General features: G+C 32.7%; 2 protein-coding genes across 2 annotated transcripts; one reads left to right on the top strand and one right to left on the bottom strand.

The window, feature by feature from the left end:
* Positions 1–115: 115 nt before the first annotated feature.
* LOC126832245 (autophagy-related protein 9A) lies at positions 116–19,320 on the top strand. Its single transcript, XM_050562963.2, has 21 exons — positions 116–596; positions 2,353–2,489; positions 3,036–3,144; positions 3,363–3,506; positions 3,946–4,081; positions 4,259–4,361; positions 4,902–5,001; positions 5,308–5,357; positions 5,672–5,756; positions 6,128–6,227; positions 6,527–6,567; positions 7,828–7,890; positions 8,064–8,138; positions 8,837–8,946; positions 9,469–9,509; positions 9,792–9,926; positions 10,612–10,791; positions 11,590–11,673; positions 12,605–12,671; positions 13,076–13,188; positions 13,679–19,320. The coding sequence occupies exons 2-21, from the start codon at positions 2,363–2,365 to the stop codon at positions 14,129–14,131; spliced, it is 2,316 nt and encodes a 771-aa protein (XP_050418920.2). The 5' UTR covers positions 116–596; positions 2,353–2,362; the 3' UTR covers positions 14,132–19,320.
* Positions 19,290–25,798, bottom strand: LOC126832251 (probable proline iminopeptidase). The gene is made up of 7 exons (XM_050562974.2): positions 25,578–25,798; positions 24,486–24,609; positions 23,647–23,822; positions 23,366–23,453; positions 22,436–22,623; positions 21,603–21,744; positions 19,290–20,301 (listed from the first exon to the last, which is right to left on the bottom strand). Exons 1-7 carry the CDS (start codon positions 25,712–25,714, stop codon positions 20,191–20,193), a joined length of 966 nt encoding a protein of 321 aa, XP_050418931.1. The 5' UTR covers positions 25,715–25,798; the 3' UTR covers positions 19,290–20,190.
* Positions 25,799–26,374: the final 576 nt, after the last annotated feature.

Below are 26,374 nucleotides of genomic sequence, written 5' to 3'. Positions count from 1 at the left end.
TATTAAAATTTGTTTTTTTATCAGATTTTTCTTTATCGACCGATTAATTTTCAACCAATGGCTGTTAAGGTAAACACAAGTCCGTAAGAGATTACCTAATATCCGGTGACTTTTTTGTTTTGAAGCAGACACTATTAGAACTGTCATCGACTAAAATGGAAATATTGCCTTGAATTCATCAACTTTTTGCAGGAATAGGGTTTGGAACAGGCCCAGCTTCTGCCTGTCTACGCAACTAGATCAAATTTTAATCTTTAATTCACTTTGAATTGCGTAGTTTAGACAATTTCACATAGGCCTAACCTAAATAAAAAAAACCCTGAAAATAAAAAAAACCCAAACAAAAGTGTGAGAAATAAGGTAACGTTTTTTCCAATACATGTAGCTTATTGCTGGACTTTAAATATAATGTTGGGAGGTCAATAAATATCTTCGAGTACGCATTATAATTTATTCATTTGAAGTTGAAGAAATAGTACAGTTGATTGAAGTGAAGAAAACATTGGTTGGCATAAATTTCAATTTTGCACTGGTTGTACAGACAGCCCAATTTCTAGATGGTTTCCACTCAACATCAGGATTTTCTAAGAGGAATTGTAAGTTTTTGGGGATTTGTTAAATTTGAGCATAATTCTATTAGTTATATGGCACATATTGAAACTACAAATACATACTAAATACTTCCTGTTGCAGTTTCATTTCAATCAGGTCACTGTGACTCATTTGTCATGATATACATACAAGTTAATTGATCATGTTCATAGAGTTAGCGAACTCAAATTAAAAGTCTTGGACTTCTTGTTGAGCTCTCTTGAGAGTAGAAAATTAGGCCAATCGCCAGTCACGATATATGTAGCCAGACAACTTGGACCAAAAGGGACTAAGACCAATAGAACCAATTTAGGCTATAGACTACTCAGACCAACAAAAAGGCCACTTGGACCACTCTGAAAGACTATTCGAACCAATATTTGTTTTAAATAATAAAGCGTTGTTTTAATAGATAGATAATTGTGTTTGTTGTAATACAAAATGTTATGTAAATGTACATTTACTTACCCATGTTATTATCTCATGAAAGTAGGCCTGTACATTTCTCCCCAATCAATCAGTGTTATGGCAGAGAGGTGTGAAAACTTAAGTTAACAAAGGATTATAGAATATATCATTAATATTCTGTTCATCTAGTAAACGGTTAACTACATGTATGTTAGTAATTATCATGAGATAAGTTCATGTATCATTGGTTAACGCCCTGCATTGGCTAGGAAAGTACCTGGATATTCCAACGTGGTTTCCCCTTGTCAGTGGTACAGAATGGAGGGCATGACAAGGACAGCTGTCTAGTCATTTGGAATGCACATAAAAGATCCCTTGATAGTTGGAATTCGATATAAGAGTAGGCCATAGTGCCTCTGCAGGGGCAAAATTCCCTTATAGCACACTGTATGGCGTACGCCGGTCTTCATTAGGCCAGTCCGAGCAGAACAGTAGGATGCTAAACCTCATTTCATTTTGTCATCGGTTAATGAGTATCTTAAGTACATGTACTTCTCTTGCATCAAAATTTACTCTTGAATCAATCAAATATATGATTAGAAACCTCACTATCGTTGTATAAAGATATTTATCACTGCAATTACAACATATCTTTAAAAATTGCAAAGGCTCAAGTTCGTGTATGATTTATTTCTAATAAGCGAACTATTAACGGGAGTAAAAAGTGCAATTGAATATGCCGACCCTATTTCACATTTTGTGGATTTATGATTTGTTTTTGATATTTTTTGTCTATTTCATGTAGATTATGGTAAATGTAGTAAACTATATAAAGTTGTTTTTGTTGAGTTTCATTTTTGTTGTAAACCACATTTCTGTGAAGCGGATTATAGTTTTAATCTTTTTGTATTTGATAATTCTCCTGCTAGACTGCTCCTACCACAAGAACAATAGTGGGGGGCATAACAGGATGACCCCATATAAATACCACACTATAAAATACTATGCTCTCCCTACTGTTTCTATACAAATGAAACATGGTACGTAATTTTGACACCACATTCATTTCTGGTTTTGATCATAAGCAAAATATTGGTCCAAGTTGTGTTTTGTCTTGGTTCGAGTAGTTTTGGTCTGAGTGCTCTTTGGTGCGAATTGTCATGGATTCCCAGTCTTACATTTTGTCGTTTTTAAAAACATAGCTCTGTCACTACTCAAATGATGCATCATATCTTATGAAAAGGTCTTAGTCTGACTAGTTTTTACATTGAATGGAAAGGTATATGTACATGTATTACAACACTCGCTTTTGATAATTGAGAGCACAAAAAATATATTTGACTTGTGTTACAGGTTGGTGAAGATGGCAGGATTTCAGAAACAGACAAACTATAAGTCGATTGGGTCATATTATGAAGATACGAATATGGATTCAGAAATACCTCATGTTGAAACTGAGATGATTCATATGGTACCAGAGAGAAGCAAAGGTAAAGTTGCATATAAGCTTATTCATTTGAAGGAATGCCCTGCTATAAAAATTTGATCAAACCAGGTCATGTTTATGTCACGTGACTTACCTCTCTTGGAAGTCAGAGGAGAATTCATTGCATACATAAGACGATGTTGTCTTTAATCACTTACTATTTATTACAAATATCGAATCCTATTTAAATTCTCAGATTATCCACTACCTGCGTCTTTTTCCGTCATTTTTATCTCAGAAAGTGTTGTACGTCTAACTCTTCATAAAGTTTATCAACTTGTACATCAAGCGCTCAATGTTCGCGTGTGACCTTTGACATCACGCGTGCAGAAATTCCTAATCGTCGGGCTATCGATTAGGGGAACCCTTACATTTTTGTCCTGTATACGCTCCATAAGTGCTTTTTCGGGGAATTCAGTATTTTTCTAGTAAGATTGGATATCTCTACTTTCCATATATACCAAAATTGCCATACTTTTATTGGAAATAACCACCCGATAAATACTTTTCTGGGAACCCATCTTTAATTTAAAGTTTATAAATATTTTAGCTCGATGGAACCACATTGAAAATCTTGATGAATTCTTTACCCGAGTCTACCACTATCATCAGCGAGCTGGTTTCCTGTGTATGGTGGCAGAAGAAATACTACAACTAGTGTAAGAATAGATTCTAATATATTTAATGTTGCTAGTACAATATCAATTTAAGCTCTTTGAAAATTATTTGAATGCATATATTAGAACTTAGAAGGTTATCTAAACTAGACCAATATATTTCTGCCTACATCTTTCTTCAGATGTAATATAGCTTTCTTTAGAGGGTTCATATACATGATTTATGACTTATATATATATCTTCTTTCCTTATCTTGCAGGCAATTTGTGTTTGTGGTTGTGTTTTCAGCATTTTTATTAAATTGTGTAAATTATGATGTGTTATTTGCTAATGTCCATTATAATACAACTCACAAAGTTACCATTAATGAAGCAGTCTATAATTCAGAACAGTGTTTAGAAAGGTATGTACATGCATTATAATTAGATTGTCTCAAACAACTTTACGCTACGCTATAACATTAACACCCATGGATATAAACAGGACAGAGGCTTTCAGTAGATGTAGGTTTCAAGGAGAGGGGTTATTCAAAAATCAGTTTTGAGATTGGTTCAATTCTCCAGTTGAAAATAAAGGATATTGGAACAGAAGAAATGCAAGGAGAATGGTAGATTCTGTTCTTATTGACAAATGAACTGTTGACAGTGTTCCTGACAATTTGTTGTCTCAATCCATCAGTAAATAAAGCTAGCCCCTTGAGAAAAGAATTTCCTGACTCTCATTCTTCCTACCTGTTTTTTTAATGATAATACTCCATGATGCCCATACACATTGACTTTTTTTTTGTCTTTAAATTTTGTTTAAAGTGATTTCTGTTTATTATGATGTTTTTATATTTACAGGTTTGATTTTACGCTGATAGTGTGCCTCATTATTGCTGCTGCCTTCTGGTTATTGCGTCTCGTTAAAGTTATTTATAATATTTTCAAGTATTATGAAATACGATCCTTCTTTCTGACGGCTCTTAAAATATCAGCGGTATGGCACATTTCATTACTAAGAGTTTTCCCATAATTTGAAATTGATGTGTTGTGAAATAAATGTGACTTGTAGGGGTTGAACATAAATCTATATTAAAATTACTGTGATCCAATCATATCACATGAAGCTTTAAAATTTATAAACTTTAATGTTTTATATTGTAATTTATTAAAGTCTGACCTACCAAACATGACCTGGCATGAAGTACAGCGCCGTTTATTAGAAGTACAGAAAGAACAACAGATGTGTGTACATAAAACAGAACTCACAGAATTAGGTACAACCAATTTTCTATAAGAACTTCACGTACATCACCACATCTGGTTCAATGACTACTATATTGTTTACTTTTGGTTTCTTTACCACTAAACAAATCTTCATTTTTACGTATGTTAATTATAATGTTCATGTCTGCATGTGAAAGAATTTAATCATCGCTGGACTGGTACTGACTGACATCCCAAGTAATCCTAAAAATACTAGATTACTGTGATTTGGATCAAAAACAAATTGTCAGTTTTGATTGATTTGTTATGTTGATTTGTTTTGTTTTGTTTTTTGTTTTTTTTGGGGGGGGGGGTCGATCAGTCTATGTTGGAAATTTGAGAGCTCCACTGTCGATACAATAAGCCAATGCCAGCTTGCTCCATCTCTAATCAAAATGACCCATCAGAACCAAATTATTCATTACTTTATTTAATCCCAAACCAAAGAGGTTTGATTCTCTTGGGGTTTTTTTTTCACTATAGTTAGTAGACTACATATGATATGTGCATGAAAAAAAGAACAAATACAATGTATGTACTTTTATTTCCAGATATATACCATAGAATATTACGTTTTAAAAACTACTTAATAGCCATGGTTAATAAGGAAGTATTACCTGTGAAATATAATCTGCCATTCATTGGAGAATAGTAAGTAGTTTAAACAATTTATTTCCTCACTGCTCAACAAAAGAATTAATTATCAAGGTGGATCCAAACAGATTTATTTCTTCTAAAATAGTAGATTTATATCCTTAATATATTTTAAAGTATTAAAGTACTGTACTGCAAGTCAGTTCTATATACCACAATTATTGTACGTTAAAGTTTCTTTACATGATGATGACAGGAATCATGAAACATATTACAGTGGGGTTAAGTGCCATAACAATGTATCTAGGTTTTGACAAAATTGTGTTTTTATTCATGATTTGTTTAATTTGTTATTTTTTACAGCGCATTTCTGAGTACAGGATTGAAATATAATTTGGAAATGATACTTTTCTGTAAGTACAACTTTATACCTAACATTATAAAAATTTCAGTGTAAAATATTCGTTTAAAGACTTTCTGTTTTGAGGCAATTGGCCGTAACTGTGTGAAAATAATGCATATAAGGCCAAAGTCATTGGACCAATATCTGATGTGTATGTGAGGTCATGGGTTTTCTCTGAGTACTTCTATGCCTTCTCACATCTAAAGATTCCTGCACACATGCAAATTATTGAATCTCTCTTTCTGTTTGACTTGAACTAACTAGAATCATGTGGGTTCTCTTCTACTTTTCCATCATATTAAATAATTTGCATTCTTCTTTCAGGGGGTCCTTGGTCACCATTTGAAAACAACTGGCATCTGAGAGATGAATTTAAAATAACTAATAGAAGAATTCCTCTTGGAAATCAGTAAGTTGCATCTAATTTCAAATATTTAATAATGATGATCAAAACGATTCTTATTCTGATTTTACAATAATTAATTAGCAAATGGTTCCAATTTGGTTCATTTTAATTAAACAGACTATTGTTAAATAATTCAGAATATCTATCCGGAAAATAAAGTTCTGTTTTCAAAGAAAAACCATGTGCCACTCAAATATGTTTTCAGCTTTCTTATCATTTGCATCAGTTCTGTTGAGAATGGAAGTTTATTTATTGTCAGAAGAACAACATATTTGAAATTTTCAGACAACCAAGAAATGTTGTCTTTACATCTATTCTTTAAAAAGGAACACTGTAGAAATTCATTCTACATGCATATTATTAAATATTTTCAGATTGAGTAGTAGATTTTTCTGGCATGGTGTAGCTAATCTACTTCTATGTCCGGTCATATTTCTCTGGCAGATATTATACTTTTTCTTCCGTTATGGTGAGGTAAGCTAAATCAAAAGTAAAACCATGTTATTGATAATTAATGTGATGTTTAGTTGTAATGAAATCCCAATCCATGAGTTTTGATTACTTAAAAACATCTTTGGTCTTATTCCTGCCGATATTATAATACTTTTGGGTTGAGTTAGCAGCAGAATATTAAAACGACTGTTCTTGTCATATACCAGTGGAACATAAACTTGTATTTTAATAGAAAAATTTAAGTAAATTTAATATAGAGAAATATATGAGTATTTGAAACAATGCTAACAACTTGTATATGTAATTTATCTGATTTTCAGCTAATAAAGAGAAAACCTGGTGCTTTAGGAGCCAGAAGATGGTAAATGATTTTACATATTCAAATATAGAAAGATATACATACATCTTACTAAACTAGTTTGTACTTCAAATTTGAGAGTAATTTGTAGGTCAAATTTGCCTGTTTAATGTTTACTATTTTCTATTTTGGCAAAATTGTTGACTATCTCTTTACACCATCCTTACATTTAACTATATTATTACAATGAGTCAGATAGTCCTAGCTTAAAGTAGCTATAAGTCTCTAACTCAATATCATCCAAAATCTTCGACATTGAAAACACGATTTATTTGTCGGTTTAAATCAACATTGATGTTGTGATCTTACCGGGAAAAAATAGCCTTCTGATATCCAATATTCAGGGCTTGCCACGAGCAAATTGGAGGCGAGTAGATGACTACTCACGCAAATATAGACTTGCGCGAGTGAGGCGAGTACATGTATTTACTCACGCAGAATGATGTGCGTGAGTAGCCATTTAAATTTCATGAGCCTAATGGCAATGCTCTTGTCACTTCGGTGGAAGCGGACGTTGAATAAAGCTATTTCACACACAATGACAATGCATACTCTTTTATTTCCTTGGCAAAAAAAAATATCTGTAAATCGTCTTCCCATGACAAGAACGTTGCAAGAGAAACTGGGCTTCCCTTTGCCATCGTTGGCGTGCTGAGGGGATTCGGGTAAAGCTTAGAAAGGTAAAAGAACAGGCAAAACAATTTCAATCCCATCAATTTGCAGAAAAGATGCGGGATCGAAAGAATTGCTATTAATAGAAATGACAACATCCGCTCAATGTTTGATTATCCAGACACGGCAAAGGACATCCGCTTAAAAACCGCCTGGCAGTACGCGTCTCAAAGTATTTTTAGTAACAACAGTTGGCACTGGAAAGACACGCCGCGTGCGCAATAGTGCATCGATATGAAGGCATACAAATTGTTTACGGCTTTTTATATTACGATATTCAATTATTTCTGATTAAATTATTTTTTATATTTGCGCGAGTACTTAATCACTCACGTAAATTTGGTTTTACGCGAGCGTAGCGTGCGCGCGAGTAATTACTCGCGTCTCGTGGCAAGCCCTGATATTTAAGACAAAATAAACATTTTACAATTGGTACACGAATCGTGTACCATAATGCATTTCAGCGCTTTTTGTAATAAGGGACTCGAAAAACGAGGCTAGACATATTCCACAAGTCATGTCATGTTATATTTATTAAGATATTTTAGTATTTGACCATGTTTCTATTATATGACAATTTCTATATTTCAGGTCCAACTATTCTCGTCATTATCTTCGCCACTTTAATGAAGTAGATCATGAATTTGATGCAAGGTAAATCCAGAAATTTTCCGTTAACAAAATTTCATATTAATAGTTATAAAAATTCTTTACCTTATATAAATCAGTAACTTCCAATTATTCTTCATCAAAATAGAAATCATATCACACTTGCAAGGGTAAAGTTATTAATGAACTAATTTGTTATAAATATTTGTATATTTCAGATTGAGTAGAGCCTATGGTTTATCTAATCTTTATCTTAATATATTTACATCTCCCTTTCTTGTCATTCTAGCCAAGTAAGTATATACTATATGTCAGTTGTTTTTCGATTTTATACTTGATGACAAGTAAACTGGTCTGTCATTCAATTTGTCCTTATTATTACAGTTGTTTATTCAATTTAAGCAGAATGAAATTTGTTGAGACAATCTTAATTTAACAGGCATTATGCAAGAGCTAAATCTGCCTATTGCAGATCTTTCTTTAGGCCTTAATGTTATATAAACTATTAATTAGACATTTATTAACATGACAAGACCATAATCAAATCTCAATGCCTTCGGATAGGTCCGATTGTAAGTAGATTAGAACTATTCAGCCATTTAACAATTTAATCTAAAAATGGTGAAGTGAGGCTAATCCCCGAACATCCAGTGCAGTGGTTACAGTCAGTGCACACATCTTGTCAATCCATCAAAGGCCAATATCTTTGCTCAGAATAAAGTAATTTGAATGAAATTTTCAACATATTCATATTGCATTATCTATTTTTGAACTATTATAGCAAGAATGACCAGCACTTTATCTAAATCTTACATAATTTATCTTTAAATGTAATTTATTTTCTTAATAAATCTAACTACATGTATCTTGAATATTGAATATTGGCAGGTATTATTATTTCATTAAATTGTATAATACATTTTCACCCCCTTTTGAAATGTATCAAACAAAAAACATAGACTCTTTATTTCTAAACATTGTTAACTGACAGGAATACAGCTTTTTTTGCTGGTTCTGTATTAGCTGTATTGGTGGTATTAACAGTTGTAGATGAAGATGTACTTAGTGTTGAACATATGTTAACTACCATGACAATAGCAGGTATATAGTTCTTTTATATTTTGTTTAATAATTTAATTATTTAAAATTTTATCCATTTAGAAAATTTCAACAAACTAGGGGAGATCTAAATAATAACAATTATATAATGACAAGCAGTCGTAAGTTTAAGTTATGTGAAAACAATATAAATGGTATTTTTAGATTGTTACATTATGATTTGTGACTCAGTGAGTAAGGCACTGGCTCGCTAACCTGGAGGTCTGTGTCCCAGGTTTGATCCCAGTGTTTGGTGAGAAAGTTTTCTCTTGTCTGTGTTGCAGTACAAGGGACTTGCCAAGGAACAGTATCTAGTCATTATGATGCACGTTAAAGAACCCTTGACAGTTGCAATTCGAAATAAGGGTAGGCTGTAGATACCCGGGAAAAATTTCCTGTCATTAGTCCAGATGGAGTAGACAAATAGGAGACTAACCCCATTTCATTTCCTTATAATTTGTGTAATATTAAAATTTGTCTATTCATATTATGCAGCAGAACAAATTTAGAAATTTTGTATTATAGGTGTGATAGTTACTGTTTGTAGTAGTCTTATTCCAGAAGAGGTAAACTATATTCTTTATCTATTGTAGTTTATACGTTATGTGTAGATGTAATGTTTGTAAGCTCCCAGATCAAAACCGTCTTTCACATCAAAACTTGCATTTTTATATCTACCCACTGATATATTTAATACTCTTGTATAAGCCCAAATTGAAATTTATTCCCAAATGCAAAGAGATGGACTTAAAGCAAAAATTCTTTCTTTTGATGTAACAATTTCTTCTTAGCTAGTATGCTTCCAATATTTGGTCGTTTTTAAACTAAGATATTTTACATATTGACAGCATACGATATATTGTCCTGAGAGATTGATGAGAAATATACTAGCCCATATACATTATATGCCTGAACATTGGAATGGTGTAGCACATACTTATAAAGTCAGAGATGAATTCTCTCTTCTCTTCCAGTATAAAGCAGTAAGTATAAATTACAATTTTTGTTGGCATGTTTGAGTTTGTTTTTGTTTTTTTCTTTTGAATATGATTTGATGCCATAATTATTGAAATTGATATGCCATGATTTTATTGTGAGATGTCTTATAGGCAAAAATATCATAAAACTAAAAGCAATAACTATATGTCACATTATTCAATTTACAATTTGATGACCCCCATTTGTAAATGAAATGAAATTAATTACATATGGTTTTGCATCTTACTATTGTGCACAAGCTGTACTACGAGGGCAATTTTGCATTACAGTGGCTCTACAGCCTACATTTTTTAAATTTTCAACTGTCAGGGAATATTTAATGTGCTGCAAATGGTATACACAAGACCTCGGTTTTTCATCCCATCCGAACGTCTAGACGTCTATGTTCTCTCCTACACCACTGACAAAGGAAAACTAGACAGAAACTTTTCTAGTCCGAACCATAGTTTTAACATTTATGTAAGCCGCGATTAGAAACAATACTATTTCCAAGACTGTAGGATTTATTCATTCTTGTTTTGTGGGTTTGGTATGCCACATTAAAGTTGTTGTTGTCAAGTTCCTTACTTTATGACTAAACAGTCATTTCCTTTAGAAAGATCACTTCATATACCCTGTGTTTTTAAATGAATGTATTTTAAATCTATTTTGTGTATTTTATTTTTTCAGTCATATTTAATAGAAGAGTTACTAAGTCCAATCATCACACCGTTTATACTGTGTTTTTACTTCAGTACCAGATCTTTACAGATTGTAGATTTCTTCCGTAATTTTACTGTAGAAGTTGTTGGAGTAGGAGATGTCTGTTCTTTTGCACAGATGGATGTCAGAAAGCATGGCAGCCCTCAGGTTTGTTGTCGAAAGATTATAATTTATATTAATTTAACTTAATAAGCTGTTGATAAGGTTTAGATAATTGAATATTTTAACTAGTTTCTGTAAATTAAATTGTGTAAATCTGTGAATCTGGTCTACTGTAAGATTTCAACAAAGCTTTGTTAATAGATTCATGAGAAATATAAAATTACCAAAATCATGCTTGGAGCATGAGACAAACAAATTTAGTGCTGATGTGAAGGAAATTGATTGTCAAACCTGCTTCTACCTGTACAGATAGTAGGACGTTAAATTTTATTTCATTTCATTTCAACCTGTACAGACATAATGTTATGAATGGGCTGAGACTGTGTGCTTGGGAAAGCTCTGTATTTACTCTGGCATTTAGATTCAAATCCTTTTTTGAAAAATGTCTATTCTGTTGTGAAAAATGGAAGTTGCACATCCATGTAGATAATAGGCAAAAGGGAGAAAAAATGACTGTCATTTGTTCTAATTTTCTTAATGTTTGTCTTGTTTTGAAATAAACTGTAGGACGTTAACCCCATTTCATTTCATTTCTGTTTTGAAATAATTATCATCAACCCAAAATCATATCTACTTCCCTGTTTGAGTTTAACTATGGTCATAAATAAACTATTTTCAATTCCTCAATCTTAACGCTGTATAATATTTTTTAAATATTTAACATTCAATTATTATCTGTGATGTATTTATTTTAATTCTAACTTGATATTAAATTTTCAACAGAATAAAGTTTTACCTGAATTAAGAATATTGTATACATTTATTGTTATTCTATTCATATAGTGGGGAACAGCAACAAAAGATGATATTACCGAATATCAACAAGCTGAAGATGGTAAAACAGAGTTATCTCTGATGCACTTTCATGTTAGTATGACTTAATTATGTTATTGACAGTTTTATATTGATAATAGAATGAATGACATGTGTTATTGTAAGTCAGACAGAGAGAAAAAAGTAGGTTTAACCTCCACACAAACATGATATATTTTTATTTCAATAATTTACTTGGGGTCTTTAATAGTGGAGGAAAACCGGAGGACCTGGAGAAAACCCATAAGGTTAGACAGGAGACATGCAAGCCGTCAGGGATCCAAACCACAAATTCTGGACCTTACAATTAGTGCTGGGTATTGCCACTCCAGTCATGATATGATACGTATTGGAATTCAAGTGCTACGATATGATTCGTGTCACAATTCATAACCAGGTCAATATTTCCCAAGGAAACAACAGGATAAATGAAAATGTAATATTTTTAATCCTGCTGATGTTGAAGTAATAAAAATAAGGACCAAAACAATTTAAGTGTGTTTGTGTACCTGACGTGGATAATTAAGAGTGACAGGTTACTGACTGAGGTGACAAAAAAAACATAAAAAAAGAATAGCAATACATCAATACAGCGTCTTGCGATTCAATACACGAATCGTGAGAATGTGAATGGCTATTCAACGATCTATCGAGCCAGCACTACTTACGATCTAAAATGCACAAGTTAGACCACTCAGCCAACCAAATCCCCACAGTATAGTAAAATTAACAACACTATTTTTCACATCCCCATCTTCATTAGCCCAGTCGTAGCAGAACAGTAGGATGTTAACCCCATTTCATTTCACTTGTCACAACATATGCTGATTTTACTATTCATATATTCTGTTCTTTTGCAGGAAATCTGACATTTTAATTTGATTTGCATGATGTTTATGTCTACTCTATATTTAAAAATTGTACAATTGTACATCTGTAAATTAAGTATAAAAGAAATATAAATTGTATTTTATTTTTATTGCAGCTTACCAATCCTGAATGGAAACCACCTGATAATTGTAGTCTATTTATAAATAATGTCAAAGATCAAGGTATAGTAATAGTGTAGTACAATATTTTTGTCATTCTCACAAATTTTCTATTGACTTATAGATAGCAAGCAATTAAATTATAAAGGATTGTGCTGAATTTTTCATGGTTCATTCTTCTCATGAGAAAAATCACCAGTGGATTAAACTTCCTGTTGATCATAGAACTGTATAATCTAATCAGACTCCAATAGGCCATCTGACAGATGTTTTAATTTTGGAATTCTTTATAATATCCTACCTGTGGTAAATAGTAAATCTTAGAATATTTTTATTTCTCTTTGAAAGAATCAAATTGACTATAACACATTGGCAAACAACAGAGAGTATTTTTTTTATTTGTCCAACATGATTAAAAATTAAAAAGTTGAAATTTATAATGATTATAATATGTCTATGTGTTACAGCCCATCGTGATATAGCATCTATGAGTACCATGCAATTTGATAATCCTGCAGCGTCATCACTCTATGGTCTGTCTGTAGCTCTGCCAAGTCTTGGACCTGGTTTAGGATTTGGGGTAAGTTTATATTTGTCCAGTTCAGAAAATTTAGAAAAACATTGTTATTCAAAGTTAAATATTGAAAAAAAATGATGCTAACCAGATTCAAAATTAGCAGTCGCAAACTTTTGAAACCATATATGAAATTGTTTTTATATCACTCACTCAATCAATTTTTACTCCCATATTCATGACATTTTCTCTTCACAAAATATCAAAGACTGGGTTACCAGTTTTTGACTCATATGTGGGTTTGGCAATAGTTACTCACTTCTAGATTGGATAAAAACCTTTTATCTTTGAAGTATGTGCTCAAAAGTTCAAATATAGGTCAATTGGGGTGATCTATAACGACCAATAACACATCAGATCAACACCGATTTCAATACTTCATGTTTACCTCACTGAAAGTGATTTAGATGGCTAACCTGGTTGTGTAAAGAAAAACTATGTAGATTAACTTGCTTTGATATAACATTTGTTAATAATAATATTTGTTATATTTTAGTATTCCAGTATGATCTCCAGTATAACTGGTCAAAGTGCCATTAATTTACTACCATCTACTACAGTACAGTCTTCGGCATCCTGTACAAAATTCCGTGGCGCCGTTTCTAATCTTGAAATACCTCCCGGTAGCACTAGTGGTATACTAACCAGTATGCACAGCTCAACAGAGTTGCAACCTAGTTCCATGGGATTTGCTGGACATTCCATGCGACAGGTTGACGAAGGAACAATAGAACTAATGTCAGCTGATATGAGTTTCAGTGCTCTATACATGCATGAACTGCGCAGGCGACGCCCTCCTAATCGCGCTGGCATACAGTTAGATAACTTTGATGAAAGTCGTTCGAGGATGATGCATCGTCAAGACAGCAATACACCACACACCCCGGTTATGCCTGAGATTCAAGAAAAGTCAACTGAAGAGGAAGAAAGAGAGAGATTAACAAAATAGATTCCAGGATATATTTATCATTATTGGAATTCTGAAGATCAAATGAGATCAGTCAGATGGCTGTAAAACATTGAAATGGCACTGTAATTATCTTAACACATTGCATTGCAGGAGTGATACCCATGGCTATGGGACAAAGAGTTAAATCACTGATTCATGTAATAACACACAAAATCCTAATTGCAAATATGCAAGATTTAATGTTTATGACACACCCTTGAATGCTAACCTTAAACAGAGTTATTTGTTTATACCCCCTCCTAAGACTTTGTGTAGGCCACAAGAAACAATTTATGATAACTAGATATTAGTGTATGAGGATTGGACATTCTTCCACCACAAATTATAATTATATAATTCAATTAGAAAACCCAATTGTAAAGAGAAAAACAATCAGTTTTCCCTCCAGGGGTAATCTGGCAGATAGGTTTAAGATGATTTCTTTAGGTCATGAGGTCTGTCATAAAGTCAGGTGAAATGATTTTGTACATGACAAGGAGTAGTCACCTACCTAACAACAGACTTTTCCCAGGGTCCCTCGGTTTTCTCCCACCGGTAAAAGGCTCAATGCACAGTTGAATTACTTAAGAGAAAAAATATTCCGTTATGCTAGTCAAAAAGAGTAAACCTTATTATTAAACTCCATATCTCTCTCTCTCTCTCATATTAAAGGGACTATCCCGATTTCAAGAGTATCAAAAATAAAAGTCGGGAGTACGTATGAAATTTAAGCGCCAAAATATAGAGGAATGGTGTATTTACCTTCTCTCAAAATTCCAGCTTAAAATATTGAGTCGTTTGGACGTGAACGTCAAAACTGCTTATCCGGACACGTAACCCTTTTAAGATTTTGGGTCAGTTTTTTCGTTGGGTGACCTGATAATCGATTCCCGTTCCTTGAGAGGTCTATATAGTGAATGGCCCATGTGCTCTACTTGATAACGAAAGGTAAATTTCACCTACACATTATTATTATAAAATAAAAGTCTAGTTTTATGCAGACACCGCATAATACAGCTTGGGACACCGGTCTCCATTTCCAGATGAAGAATGGCAGGTTTAAGTTGTTTGAAAACGTATCACAAATAGTGAGTTAGTTGCTCGGCCCTTAGCTAGAGGAATTTAAGGGATTTTAACACAAAATTAAGCAGTTTTATTCTGCAAAAAATATCGGGATTAGCCCTTTAAACTCCATATCTCTCTCTCTCTCATATCCTCCCCATCCTTTTGTGCTTTTTAGCCCTAGATGTATACAAAATGCTTATGTTGCATTCATTCCTCTTCTGAAGAATGGCTAAGGATCCAGCAATCATAAATAGGCAGAACATGGGGCATATGGAATATGATTTTATTGTATAGTAAGATTTAAAATTAACATACAAGTAAAATGGTAGGCATATATCTTTTCTGGCAACCTATTTTATCTTTTTGTCTACTATTTACTGATTGTAATTTGCTTTTTTTTAAAAAACCTATCTTTGCATAATTATAATGCTTTTATTCTTTCCACCTTGTGGCATATATTTGCAATATGATTCATTCTTTGTGAATTGTGCTTTTTCTTTGTTTAAAAAACAATTCTTAGTCTATAGTGATTTAGCATTCATAAAATTTTTCTTACTTTTTTTCATAATGTATTTAAGGACATTCTTGATACATGTATATGTGTGGGGTGATTTATGTATTGAAGGTATGCTTACTCCTTCCAGAACATCTGATACCACAACTTGATTTATTTGAACATTAATATTGAATGCCTGTATTTTGTACTATTTGTTTTGTGTTTTGACCATGCCCCAATAGTAGATGCTTAATAAATTATATATTTATTAGTGTTTGTCGATCTTCAGATGGGGGTTGGTATTAATTTTTTAAAAAATTAGATGTGCACTACGTGATATGAAGTATGTTGTGAATAAGGAACAAAATCAACAGAATAATTTCATTGATCGTCTACAAGAAAGGGGAAAAATTGGCTTGTGGAGCTTTGATAAGGCTAGCTTCAAAAGTACATACATTTATATTTGAATTTTTTGATGTCTATTGGATAGGGAGGGCACTTGTGCCCCCCGTCCCGGCCACCACTACTGATTTTTACAATGGGCTTATTGTATTCGTTAATTGAGTGCTGCTATTTGCAACCACTACATGTAATTGTTACAGTTTCTCCACGTTTAAATTACATTTAACTTAGATTTTTAACTTAAAGTAATTTTAGTTGAATGGCATATCTAATTTCATCTTCTTCCATTAAAGTTTATACCGGTTTATTATATATATTTACATAATGTTAAATAACTACATTTATAAGCTAATTAATGTTAAATATATGTTAAATACACGTCGTTATAAGCTGATTAATGTTGTCAGTTAATGTTGAATTCTTGTAAAATAAATATTATATTGTTAAATTCTGGTAAAATAACTATTATTATGTTAAATTCTGGTAAATAACTACATTATGGTAAATTGTATAAGTTAATTAATGTTAAATTACCATTTACTGTTATCGTATGTTGTAGCAGTTGTAATTCACATCTGTGAATTTATATGATAATGTACATTTAGATTTAGATTTGCAGTGGAAAGAAATCCTTACAATATATTCATCAAGTTTATCGTTTTGAGCAACAGAAATAATTTACCCAATAATTGGGATTTATTCGCTAATCTATGTTTATCTATGTTTAAACCCTGATCTTGTAGGGATATATCTTTAAACTTATACCATCATGCATAATTACATGTAAGTAATGATACATTCTTGTCTTGGATGTTTCTATATACATGTATGTATGTACATGTAAATGGGTATTAATGTTTGTACTACTGTTTTGTGAAATTGTGTGATCAATTATTTTTCACATTGTGGCAAATATTTTTTGAGATTCCCAGCCTTGCCCTTTAATGTTTAGGGTGGATGCTACACATATATTCAGTTATTTTGTCTTTATTACAGTGAAAACACCAGCACCTCTAAAAAAAATTGTTGTCTTGAAATAACCTGTTTTCCTTGTTGTGATTGTATTGCATTAGTTTTTTTTATGTTGTATAATAATAATATATGGTCCTGGGCTGGCAATGATCAATATAGTGTGTTGGAAGGGGTAAGGTAATGTTGTTTTTGCTGTATTGTTCATAAGCAATCCTATTGATATTTGATTATAATGGGGAGAAGTCGATGATTATTGTAATTTTTAAGGCCGATGTCCATCAGGCACAGTAACGACAACCAAACCTCAGCACATTTTGGCTTGTTCCAGTAATGAATGTAAACTGAACCAAATTGTTGAAATTGATTATCTGTGTGATTTAAAATAAAAGCGAATGAAAACATCAAATTTTCAAATTTAGTTCAGGAACATCATTTTCTTCCTCAGTTTCTGAGAGGGTTACTTATGGCTGATCTTGTTGGACATTGGAAACTGCAGGATGAAGCTGAAGCTGTTGTTGTGAGCATTTTAAGCAAATTTACCTATCATTTCCAAACAGCTGAATATTTTGATATAAAATGTTTAGAAAAGGTATAGTTGGGCTGGGACTGCTCTTTTAACCGCTAAAAGTAGAGTCCTTAAGTATGAAAACTAAACTCTCTTAAGTCAACTGTAACTCAAAATCAGTACGGACTTTGATTTTCCTACCATTGTAAGCTTACATTGATAAACGCACGATTCTAAGCTATAATTGATTTTAAGTGATTTAGTATTTTGTTAATGTCACCTTGTAAGGCGGCTGCAACCAATAAAACTTAAAATATTTTACCCTGAAATGTTAAAATGTGGACTAGGTTTTTAAAACAGATTTTAATATGTGTGTATTTAATTGATTTGCTATTGTCACAGCCTGAGCTATTGGTATTACTTGTAGATTATTGATGTTTATTAATAGTGATATGGTACACTGGGATTTCACTATAACAATTCATGGTTCAATGTTATGTGGGGTATCACAGCTTTTTTAAATCCATGCTAAAATGTACTGATATTGATTATTTAACATTAAATTCGGAAATAAAGTCAGTGGGTTCAATATGGAGGACCTGGCAAGGACATCATCTAGTCATTCGAATGGCTGAAAAACCAAGGTCCTGTATATGCATTATCATGCACGTAAAAAAAACCTTGACATTTGGAATTCGAAAATAAGAGAAGGTCTTAGTGCCGCTGTCCAAACAAAATTTCCCTCATAGCACACTGTATGGTGTACGCCCGTCTTTGTTAGCCCAGACGGTGCAGAAAAGTAGGTCATTAACCCCATTTCATTCTGTTTGCAACAGATTAAAACTCCTCAAATGATGATCACAGACTTAGAGTAGCAATAATATTTTGCAAATAGGAATTATTTGTAAAATATGAATATTAATTTATATATCTTAAAAGTTTTAGCACCATTACATGGAACCTTTTTGAATAAATGCCACCCATTGCTTCTAATTCACTTACTGTAAACAAAAGCCATTTTTGGTTGCCATATAATTTAAGAAATTGAGATTTCAAAGGCTGTATTTGAGAAATATAAGGATTTGTAGGGTACAGTATGCTTTAGCTATAACAATAGGGGGGGGGGGGGTAGGTGGATGGCCAAATGGTTAGAGCGTGCACTTTGTGTCATAAGGTGGTCATTGAATCAATTCTGTGATTTCAATTCCCTGGTTGTATGTGACAAGGAGTTTGATCGCCTGTCCAACCTCATGGCTTTTCTCTGGGTTCTCCCACTGCTAAAGACCCACCCCTACACCCAAGCGAATTAGTGAAATGGCATTGAACCATATGTTAGTCCCAAAACCTAGTTTGTGTCGAGTGGAATTAAACCCCATTTCTCTCTCGTCATAACAATGTGATTTACTCCATGCAAAGACTGCATATGTTTTGTGAATTATAAAAATACTGCTACCAAAGTCTGTGTTTCTGCCAAGAAACTTATGTTGGCTTTCTACTATCGCCAATGGAAACCTAGCCTGAGTGTCTTGCTATGAAACAGACTATATGTGGCCCCATGACCATAATTGTCACAACAGTACACGATACACCATGCAAACAGAATTCACCATCGTTTAGTGATATCCCAGTGATATTGAATAGTTAGTTGTTGTTTAGTTTAGTTTCACTTGTTGTAATAAAAGCAGCTTATTTTTAAAAATGTACATAAAATTAACTATTTATTATTGAATAAAACAATTTTTATTTCCACCATTTTTTATGCATTTCATCTATCAGACCAGTTTCCCAGTCTGCCATTTACAATTATCAATAGTTGCAGAGAATTGCTGTAAATAGAGGAACTACAACCATCATGAGAACCGGGTAAGCGTTTCCTAGTCTTAGGCCATAACTACATAACAATCAACAAATTTAACAAAATTTATCCATTTGCAAATAAATACATTTTACCAAATTCCTACATGCATATTGTCAGCTGTGCAGAGAATTGTAAAACTAGACCTTAACCCAAATTCGAAGAAAGAAAAAAAAAGGTTCTTATCATCGCCTCTCCATAATAATAAGTTTCAAGCCTTAGATCATAAACTATAGATAAGATGAAATATACATCAAAAATCGATGTTAATGAAAAGATATAAAAAAACGAACACATTTGACCACCATTACACTCGACTATAATACGTATGATAATATTTCAATTTTACTTAATAGGTGGTTAAAATATATATTCAAAATCAGTGTAAATTTTGTTGATTAGAAATAAAAACAGAACATATATTTGATCACTATTACACTATACTACCAGGTGTATATGTATAATAATAATGGTAATTTTAAAAAAAATTATTATAAGATATTTGATGTATATTGTACTATATGGAAGACGAATTAAGGGGCACTTGCATTATATGAGGTGCGCATATACTAGATAAGCATGTGTTAAGAGACTCTTAAAATGTGCAAAAAATCAATTTTCTTAATCATTATAATTTGTAGAAAGGACATGTGTCCGTGAATGGCACTTAAGGAAGTGAAGATTTGACATATATCTGATTAACTTATTATGTATTTCTGCTAGAACAGTTTAGTTAGCATAATCAAGTTTCAAATACCACCACATTATAAGTTTTTATATTTATCAGTAGCATCTAATAATCTGGTTTGGATTCCTACTTCTCTAGCTGAGTGACCAGCATCTTGTACAAAATAAAATTCTGCTTCTGGCCATTGCTAAAAAAAATGTCATAATTCAAATGAGTGGAGTAAATTTGAAATGTTCCCTGTCTAATTTCCTTGTTGAGATATACTGGAGGTCACAGATGGAATCACAGCTAACATGGCACCAATCGAAAGGTTAACATGGGAACAGAATACTCTTCATAATGGTATAAATTTAAATTATCACCCAATAATACATTCTACAGTAGATATCGCTTGTGTGATATATTTCATAATCTGCAGCGATATCTCCTTAGGAGATATCGTTTTACATGAATTTGATTGGTCAGTTGAAAAGGAACTACTTTTTTTATTTTCAAAGAACAGTTCATTTCTTATTAAAAGTAACATTTTTTTTTTTATTAAAAATGAACTATTGTTATTCAATTGACCTTGATGGAAACACTGGATCAATATAAAGGACTTTGCAAAGGTTGAATTGCTGTCAAAAAATGAAATCTACAGCAAAGAATTATATTTAATTATCTATTTGTGCATTTAAGAAAAGATTGGGTGATAAATAAAATCTCCTACTCGTCTTTTTTGATATCAAAAAATATCAACACTCGTTGATAAAGTAAAAAAAACTCGGCTGGGCCTTGTTTTTTGTTACTTTATCAACTTGTGTTCGATATTTTTTGATATCAAAAAAGACTGGTAATAGATTCTCTATTTGGCATTGTGTACTTGAAAAATAATGTACGGATGAGACAAGAATCCTCACTAACTAGCTAGGAATCTAGCAAACATAATTGTAATGATGCAACTGTCTCCAGGTTCCAAATATATATAAATGACAGCCACTCAAATTGATTTTTGGAAGATTTCTATATTCTCTCGTTCAAACACCACCCTTACTTTGCAAAAATTGTTAGTGATGTTTGGAATTTAATAGTAATGAAAAATGAATATATTGTAAATTACTTTGTTATGAGCGAAGTTATGAAAGGCGACCGTATCGGGTTTCACACACCCAATTCAAGTAACTTTGTATTGTATTCAGTTCAAATAAGCCATTTAATAAGAATATAAATCCGCGTACACTATTGTCAGTCCTTTTATCGGCAGTCTCATGAGTGAGGCCATGTATTTTTGAAAAATTTCGACTTTGCTACCACATGTCTAAATAATAATTCACATAACATTTGAAGCCAGAAAAATACCCTGCAAAATAGTCAAATTTAACTCTTGCACAATTCAATGATGCCTCTATTGGAATAGCTGTGATTATTGTCTATCTATTTTTAGAATACAGAAACAGGTGATGTATCTTTTTTTAATCCTAACTATAAAAGCCTTGTGAATATACATACCCTGTGTAGTTTCCATGCTGTTTCTGCTGGACAAACTATATCATATCTGCCTTGTATAATAGTACCAGGTATATGACGTATCTTATCAACATTTGCTAATAAATGACCATCTTTCATAAATCCACCATGTATAAAATAATGACTGAAAGATAAGATATTAAAACAGGGTTTGACACTAATAACAGCCAAGATTACATATGTCTGCTGTCTTCCGGGCTACAAAAATGTCATATTTTTATTAAATACAAAAAAATATATACCCTATGTTCAATACTAACTCACCCTATGCTAGCTTGATTCAGAATCAAGTCAGAAAAATATAATTTTCTGAATACAGAACTATAAAATAATATAAACCTATATTATATTAAAGGAAAGGATTTGGCAAAAAGAGTAGGATTTGTGACCAAACCATTACAAGTTTGATACCCTAATTTTCTAATTTTATGTCACGTTCTTGTGTCCTTGAATAAGACATTTCAGTCTATCCAGCTGTAAATGGGTACCAGTAAGATGGTGTATGCAATTACGCAAAATAAAACTTTTGCACTCTTTGGGCAACATAGGTTGTGGCTCTTTCTGAGAGTTCAGGGGTAAAGGGAGGTAATCAGGTTACCTGGATAGTAATTGTATCATGCTTTAAGCACAACTGCACAACCCGTGGCTATAGTGCATTATAAATATAGACACACATTATTATACCTGGTGAGCTATAAGTAAAGTTTCAGAAGAAAGTGCACGTTGGCATGACTTCCAACACAGTGTATCAGTAATTTGACTCCAACATCAGCATTATAATGAAACCCTAATGTTTCACAATGCATTAAACATACCATTCAATACGAGCAAACTGTAATGGCCAAACATCAAGTTCGGATCTTGCCATTAAATCTTGATTCATAAATAAATGAGATGTGGCTAATTCCCATCTACACCATGCTCTAGCTGCCTTTAATCTGACGTTCTCATCCTCACTCGTTAATCTTCGATAATATGCACTGCTGATATTATATCTTTCCTCCTTAAAAAAACCAAAATCATTCATGGATGGTTAACTAAACGGTGGAATTTTTCAAACACTGCGAGAAAATATTAATCATTCAATCATTATAGTGTCCCTATGTATGGAATTCATACACCCCTACTGAGTGAGCCAATGGGAATTCCCTACAACCAAGTCGGTAGGAAGTAAATCTAAACTCGAGACAAATGACAGAATAATGTAGGCGACCCCAGTTATAAGAACAATCACACAGCACACCACATATTGACATCCCTGCTTCACGAGTTTGAGTCACCATCACCATGTCAAGGTTTAATATTATTCTACTGACACTATGACGGTATTACATCCGGGCTTCCACTCCAAAATTTGTATGTATTGTATGGAACAGAAACTTTGCAAATTAAATTCATATTTCATGTTTTTATTTATGGTACAAAATATCATAAATTCATTCATGTGTCTACAACTTTGTCGGTATGGTGTGCAAAAATAATTGATATATTGAACTAAGACGTAAAATTTTAGTATAATAATTACCGGGTTTTTATTAATATGTCTTATTATCAAAATGTCTTCTTTGGAAAAAGAGCTTATTATGGTCGTAGCATAATAATTACACGTACCTGACTTTTCTACATCAAACAAGGACAACTTGAACGGTAATTTGATAAACAAACATTAACAACTACCAGTAATGAATGCTAACCACAGTAAAGAAAGAATATTCTAATAACTGCCAATAAACATGTATAGATACCTCTGGTATAACTTCAATATATTTTTCCCATTCATCAGGATATATCATACAAGCTCCACCATCTTCATAAAGCCAATCTAATTCTCGTCTATAATAAATCATTAAAGTTTGTAATAAATCATATACATCTAAAGATGTCTGGTCAGTGAGAGCCTTGTTACAGCCATTTACTGCCTACCTTTCACCCTACATATGGAAAATATACCAAGATGAATGAGTTTTTAATTACAATTCAAAGTCAGTGCAGAAAAAGTTTTTAATAAATAAATGTTTATGGTTACCTTGATAATGTAAAAATTCCACGTAAAATAAGAGCTTTGACTCTATCTGGATGAGTTTCAGCATAAGCTAATGACAGAGTTGAACCCCAGCTACCTCCAAATACCACCCATTTCTCTATACCAAGATGTTTTCTTAATTTCTCGATATCTTCAACTAGATGCCAAGTTGTATTATCCTGATACAAAAAATATCTGTGACTTATGCTTTATAACTCAGTTTTAGGAAAGAATATATTGATACCTGATATGGTTATCTCAACTCCATAGAGAGGCTTCTTCACTGCAACAGTCCTTTTTTATGAAAAAGAGGTCTTGTGCTACATAAATTTACCTTAGAGTGTCTAAAAATAAAACCAGGCTAATGAAGATGGGCATGCCAACTGTTAAGGGTTCTTTTATGTGCACACCAATAGTTACATGGGACAAGGCCCTCCAGCCTGCACCACTGACAACGTGAAACCATGCTGGAAAATCCAGATAAGCTTTCTCAGCAAACATTAAGATTGAATTCCGAATCTCCTGGTTAATGAGACAGTGACATACTTATTGAGCCACCATTGCTTCCCTTGCAATATCCTATGATATCCAATAAATTAAGGTAATTTACAATATCATTATATAAAATTTGTCAGAAGTGCATATACAATGTAATGTCAATTAGAGAATGAGAAAACTTCAGAATATTAAAAGTATTCAACGTCTTTGATTTGGATAAGAAATATTTATTTGATTCTGACCAGACTGGTTAAAACTTGACAAAGATCTTCTCTTCAGAGTTTTGTATTTATGAGGTCACAGGTGGAGTAATTATTCTTTGAGTGGAATAAGGTGAGTCTTACTGTTAGTTCAGCTGCTGGTGTTGATTGTCCTGAACCTCGCTGATCCAAGAGAATGATTCTATAAATTTCAGGGTCAAACAATCTTCTGTCATTCGGACTAGTTCCTCCACCAGGCCCACCATGACTGACAGTTAAAAAGAAAATAAAATCAATATTTCAAGACTAATTAACACTCGGAGCATGCAGTTTTGCTGTTTTAGGTTCAGTTAAAATTGGATGGTTTGATGTATTATTATCACATACCGTATATAGTAATAAGCAATCTTGATTTTAATCCTTTAAAGAGCACATAAAGTGACCAGAACTTACAGCCTGTGTTTATTATATACACTTACAGCAATTTAATTCAAATCCATCCATAATTAATTAAAACATCTTGACTCAAAGTTGCAAATATATATAGACTTCCTCTAAAAAACGACTTTACCAATTATCTAAAACACTCTTAATCCCCGCAAATGCCAGGGACGTCACAGTGATCAAATGCAATTAACCATGCTTATTCCTACCATCTACACAGTCGGGATGTGTAACTACTCATTAACACCTGACTGATTTTGTTTGGTCATTTTATGTGCTCTTATAAGTGGAATAAGTGCCTGTATGTTATAGTTCTGGTAAGCATATAAAGATTCATTCAGCTTTACTAACTCACTTAATTATCCCTTATAGTTCATTGGGATTTTGGTTGCTGAATGGTTAACATATGTGTGTTAGATAACAAGGTTAAATCAATTTTAAAAGCTCACTAGAGCTTATGTTGTACTGTTTGTTTTTATCGACTATAAATAAACATTACTTGAATTGACTTGTCGAGTCAAGTGGTTGTTATCAATTCCCCACTGTAGGCCTACATATGACAAGGACTGAAGGAGTAGAGTCACCTAGCTGACCAATGCATTAAAAATATTCTGAGTCCTCAAACGAATTATTGAAATGACCTATAGTTTGTTTGTGTCGAGTTGACGTTAAGCCCCTTTTCTCTCTCTCTATCCCTTATTTACATGGCAGGAATTTAAATTTCATTTCATTTATAAAGGAAACGACTAAAGTATAATAATTTCCCTTTTGCGTTATACTAATTATACTCACATGAAAATTACAGGATTTCCTGTTCGGTTTCCTGATTGTTCGTAATATAATTTATGTAGATCTGACACTGCTAAAATTCCACTATCATACGGTTCTATTTCTGGATACAGTTGTCTTGGTTCTACCGGTTCAGTCATACTTGTTTTATATATATATATATATATACCAACAGTTGTGTTAATTTCCACTGTCAATCGGTGAAGGATGTTGTCACGTGACAAGTCATGTGACTTCTATAAAATAAGCTCGCTTATGACTTCTGTAAATTTTGTATTTCCTATAAGCGAAGTGGCCAGTCAAAATCATAATATAAAGATGTCCTAATATATATTAAAAAACAATTTTACTAATATAATAATGGTTATTATCTATCATATCCATTGCGGATTTTATTTGTTAAGGTTATAAGCGAGTTGAAACAACAAAGTTCGTCTGCTACCGGCACCGCTTAAAATTAACAAAACAAAAAGTAGGTTTGATTGGAACGTGTGCTGCTTCTGGAAGACTTGCCACTGTTGACAAAGAGGGCAACTGTAAAACAAGCGCTAGAGCATGATAAAAAGATATACCGACTCTACTGTATGTCTTCATTGACTCAATTATAATAATACATTTTATCAGGCGTGCAAAAATCAAAAATGCAAAATCAGCAGAAGAGCGCTAGCCCCCCCCCCCCCCCCGCATGTTTAAGTTTGAGGTTAAGCCTCGCCCTCAAGCCAAGTTAAGCCAATGGCCCAAGTAAAGCCAAGGGCCCTTATACTTTATAAGTATAAGTATAGTAGGCTACTACTCTATCT

This window comes from Patella vulgata, chromosome 9 (assembly GCF_932274485.2).
Source record: "Patella vulgata chromosome 9, xgPatVulg1.2, whole genome shotgun sequence".
In the NCBI taxonomy this organism is placed as follows: Eukaryota; Metazoa; Mollusca; class Gastropoda; family Patellidae; genus Patella; species Patella vulgata.
The sequence above is the reverse complement of the archived record's forward strand: the minus strand, read 5'-3'. Positions and strand labels throughout refer to the sequence as shown.

What these genes read in the sequence shown, in the direction of transcription:
- LOC126832251 (XM_050562974.2), bottom strand. Translation starts at nt 25,714, where the DNA reads ATGACTGAACCGGTAGAACCAAGACAACTGTATCCAGAAATAGAACCG. An exon ending in CAGTTTGCTCGTATTGAATG is followed by an intron (nt 21,745 to 22,435) that starts GTATGTTTAATG and finishes CTTATCTTTCAG; the next exon opens with TCATTATTTTATACATGGTG. An exon ending in CAGCATGGAAACTACACAGG is followed by an intron (nt 20,302 to 21,602) that starts GTATGTATATTC and finishes CATTTTTTTTAG; the next exon opens with CAATGGCCAGAAGCAGAATT.
- LOC126832245 (XM_050562963.2), top strand. Translation starts at nt 2,363, where the DNA reads ATGGCAGGATTTCAGAAACAGACAAACTATAAGTCGATTGGGTCATAT. An exon ending in TTTCTTGTCATTCTAGCCAA is followed by an intron (nt 8,139 to 8,836) that starts GTAAGTATATAC and finishes GTTAACTGACAG; the next exon opens with GAATACAGCTTTTTTTGCTG. An exon ending in GTAGTCTTATTCCAGAAGAG is followed by an intron (nt 9,510 to 9,791) that starts GTAAACTATATT and finishes ACATATTGACAG; the next exon opens with CATACGATATATTGTCCTGA.